The 3,182-nt window shown below is 35.6% G+C and overlaps 1 protein-coding gene across 1 annotated transcript in view; it reads right to left on the reverse strand.

Moving 5' to 3' along the window:
- mei4 (meiosis-specific, MEI4 homolog (S. cerevisiae)) overlaps positions 1-2,795 on the reverse strand; it is a 53,451-nt gene extending 50,656 nt beyond the window's left edge. Inside the window, exons 1-2 of the mRNA XM_029425813.1 lie at positions 2,777-2,795; positions 1,827-2,072 (exon numbers count right to left, since the gene is read on the reverse strand). Of these exons, the coding sequence (XP_029281673.1) occupies positions 1,827-2,072; positions 2,777-2,795 (265 nt within the window). The remainder of the gene's footprint in view (positions 1-1,826; positions 2,073-2,776) is intronic.
- Positions 2,796-3,182: the final 387 nt, after the last annotated feature.

Genomic DNA, 3,182 nt, shown 5'->3' on the forward strand with positions numbered 1-3,182 from the left:
GTTCCTGTTACATTAATGTGTGTGTTACATGTTCCTGTTACATTAATGTGTGTGTTACATGTTCCTGTTACATTAATGTGTGTGTTACATGTTCCTGTTACATTAATGTGTGTGTTACATGTTCCTGTTACATTAATGTGTGTGTTACATGTTCCAGCTACATTAATGTGTGTGTTACATGTTCCTGTTACATTAATGTGTGTGTTACATGTTCCTGCTACATTAATGTGTGTGTTACATGTTCCTGTTACATTAATGTGTGTGTTACATGTTCCTGTTACATTAATGTGTGTGTTACATTAATGTGTGTGTTACATTAATGTGTGTGTTACATGTTCCTGTTGCATTAATGTGTGTTACATGTTCCTGTTACATTAATGTGTGTGTTACATTAATGTGTGTGTTACATGTTCCTGTTGCATTAATGTGTGTGTTACATGTTCCTGTTACATTAATGTGTGTGTTACATTAATGTGTGTGTTACATGTTCCTGTTACATTAATGTGTGTTACATGTTCATGTTACATTAATGTGTGTGTTACATGTTCCTGCTGCATTAATGTGTGTGTTACATGTTCCTGTTACATTAATGTGTGTGTTACATGTTCCTGTTGCATTAATGTGTGTGTTACATGTTCCTGTTACATTAATGTGTGTGTTACATGTTCCTGTTACATTAATGTGTGTGTTACATGTTCCTGCTGCATTAATGTGTGTGTTACATGTTCCTGTTACATTAATGTGTGTGTTACATGTTCCTGTTACATTAATGTGTGTGTTACATGTTCCTGTTACATTAATGTGTGTGTTACATGTTCCTGTTACATTAGTGTGTGTGTTACATGTTCCTGCTGCATTAATGTGTGTGTTACATGTTCCTGTTACATTAATGTGTGTGTTACATGTTCCAGCTACATTAATGTGTGTGTTACATGTTCCTGCTACATTAATGTGTGTGTTACATGTTCCTGCTACATTAATGTGTGTGTTACATGTTCCTGTTACATTAATGTGTGTGTTACATGTTCCTGTTACATTAATGTGTGTGTTACATGTTCCTGTTACATTAATGTGTGTTACATGTTCCTGTTACATTAATGTGTGTGTTACATGTTCCTGTTACATTAATGTGTGTGTTACATGTTCCTGTTACATTAATGTGTGTGTTACATGTTCCTGTTGCATTAATGTGTGTGTTACATGTTCCTGTTGCATTAATGTGTGTGTTACATGTTCCTGCTACATTAATGTGTGTGTTACATGTTCCTGTTACATTAATGTGTGTGTTACATGTTCCTGTTACATTAATGTGTGTGTTACATGTTCCTGTTACATTAATGTGTGTGTTACATGTTCCTGTTACATTAATGTGTGTTACATGTTCCTGTTACATTAATGTGTGTGTTACATGTTCCTGTTACATTAATGTGTGCGTTACATGTTCCTGTTACAGTAATGTGTGTGTTACATGTTCCTGTTACATTAATGTGTGTGTTACATGTTCCTGTTACATTAATGTGTGTGTTACATGTTCCTGTTACATTAATGTGTGTGTTACATGTTCCTGTTACATTAATGTGTGCGTTACATGTTCCTGTTGCATTAATGTGTGTGTTACATGTTCCTGTTACATTAATGTGTGTTACATGTTCCTGTTACATTAATGTGTGTGTTACATGTTCCTGTTACAGTAATGTGTGTGTTACATGTTCCTGTTACATTAATGTGTGTGTTACATGTTCCTGTTACAGTAATGTGTGTGTTACATGTTCCTGTTACATTAATGTGTGTGTTACATGTTCCTGTTACAGTAATGTGTGTGTTACCTGCAGCCTCCGTGCTGCTCTGCATGTTTGACGTCACTCTCCTGATCAGTAATTCCTGCCGCAGCCTCAGCACCTCCAGCTGCAGCCCCTGGGCCTTTTCCTTCCAGCTTTCATCCTGTGTTTTCAACCTGCAGGCCAAAGCCTCAGCATACTCTCTGCCACTCATACCCAGCGGCTTGTTCTTTATTATAGCCACCGCCAGGGAGACTTTGGCTTTTGTGAAAAGCCAATCCGCTTGACTCGATCCTAAAACAGAGAAGGGGAGTCAACAAAACAAAACATCCACAGCGGCCAGAGAACCCTGAAATCCAGCCACGCTAATAGTTTTATGAGAAAAAACATGTTTTACTAAAGAGTGAGAAAGTAAAGTTTGATTTGCTGAGGTGTAATTGAACCTGTGTGGAGCTGAAACGATTTCTCAAATAGTTGTTGAACAGAAAATAAATCTGCAATAACTTCATTTGTATCATGTAATTATGAACTACATAGAAAAGTTAAAAGAAGCAATTCAAATGGAGGTCAGAAAATAGATTTCTATGTTATTTTATAACAATAAATCAACTTTATAGAACAATAAATCAAACTAAATATATTAAAAAACTTCCCACCACAACTAAATACTTTCATTACCAAAATAAAATAAAAGTCTAAAACAATATCTTATATATTTGTAAACCAAAACAACTAAACTATTTTATAAAGTCTCACAAGTGGAGATTAAATCAGTAGGGTGATGGTAAAATTGAGTATCCTTCTCTAACAAAACTATTAATAAAATTATTACTATAATGGGAGCTAGTTATGTATGTGCTTCCATTATCGGACAGTCATTATAATATTTTGTAATTTAGTTAATGTTTAGTTTGTTGTGTGACATATATATATATATATATATATATATATATATATATCATTGTTATAGAAAACAACATACTCGGCTGAAACTTTACCTTCAGGGACATTACACATGTCTCTGTCTCACTACATATACAACACAGGACTGATGACACCATGACAGGAGAGAGGAAACGTTACCTTCAGGGACATTACACATTTCTCTGTCTCACTACATATACAACACAGGACTGATGACACCATGACAGGAGAGAGAGGAAACGTTACCTTCAGGGACATTACACATGTCTCTGTCTCACTACATATACAACACAGGACTGATGACACCATGACAGGAGAGAGAGGAAACGTTACCTTCAGGAACATTACACATTTCTCTGTCTCACTACATATACAACACAGGACTGATGACACCATGACAGGAGAGAGAGGAAACGTTACCTTCAGGAACATTACACATGTCTCTGTCTCACTACATATACAACACAGGACTGATGACAC

The sequence above is a fragment of the Cottoperca gobio genome, chromosome 24, assembly GCF_900634415.1.
Source record: "Cottoperca gobio chromosome 24, fCotGob3.1, whole genome shotgun sequence".
NCBI classification, from domain to species: Eukaryota; Metazoa; Chordata; class Actinopteri; order Perciformes; family Bovichtidae; genus Cottoperca; species Cottoperca gobio.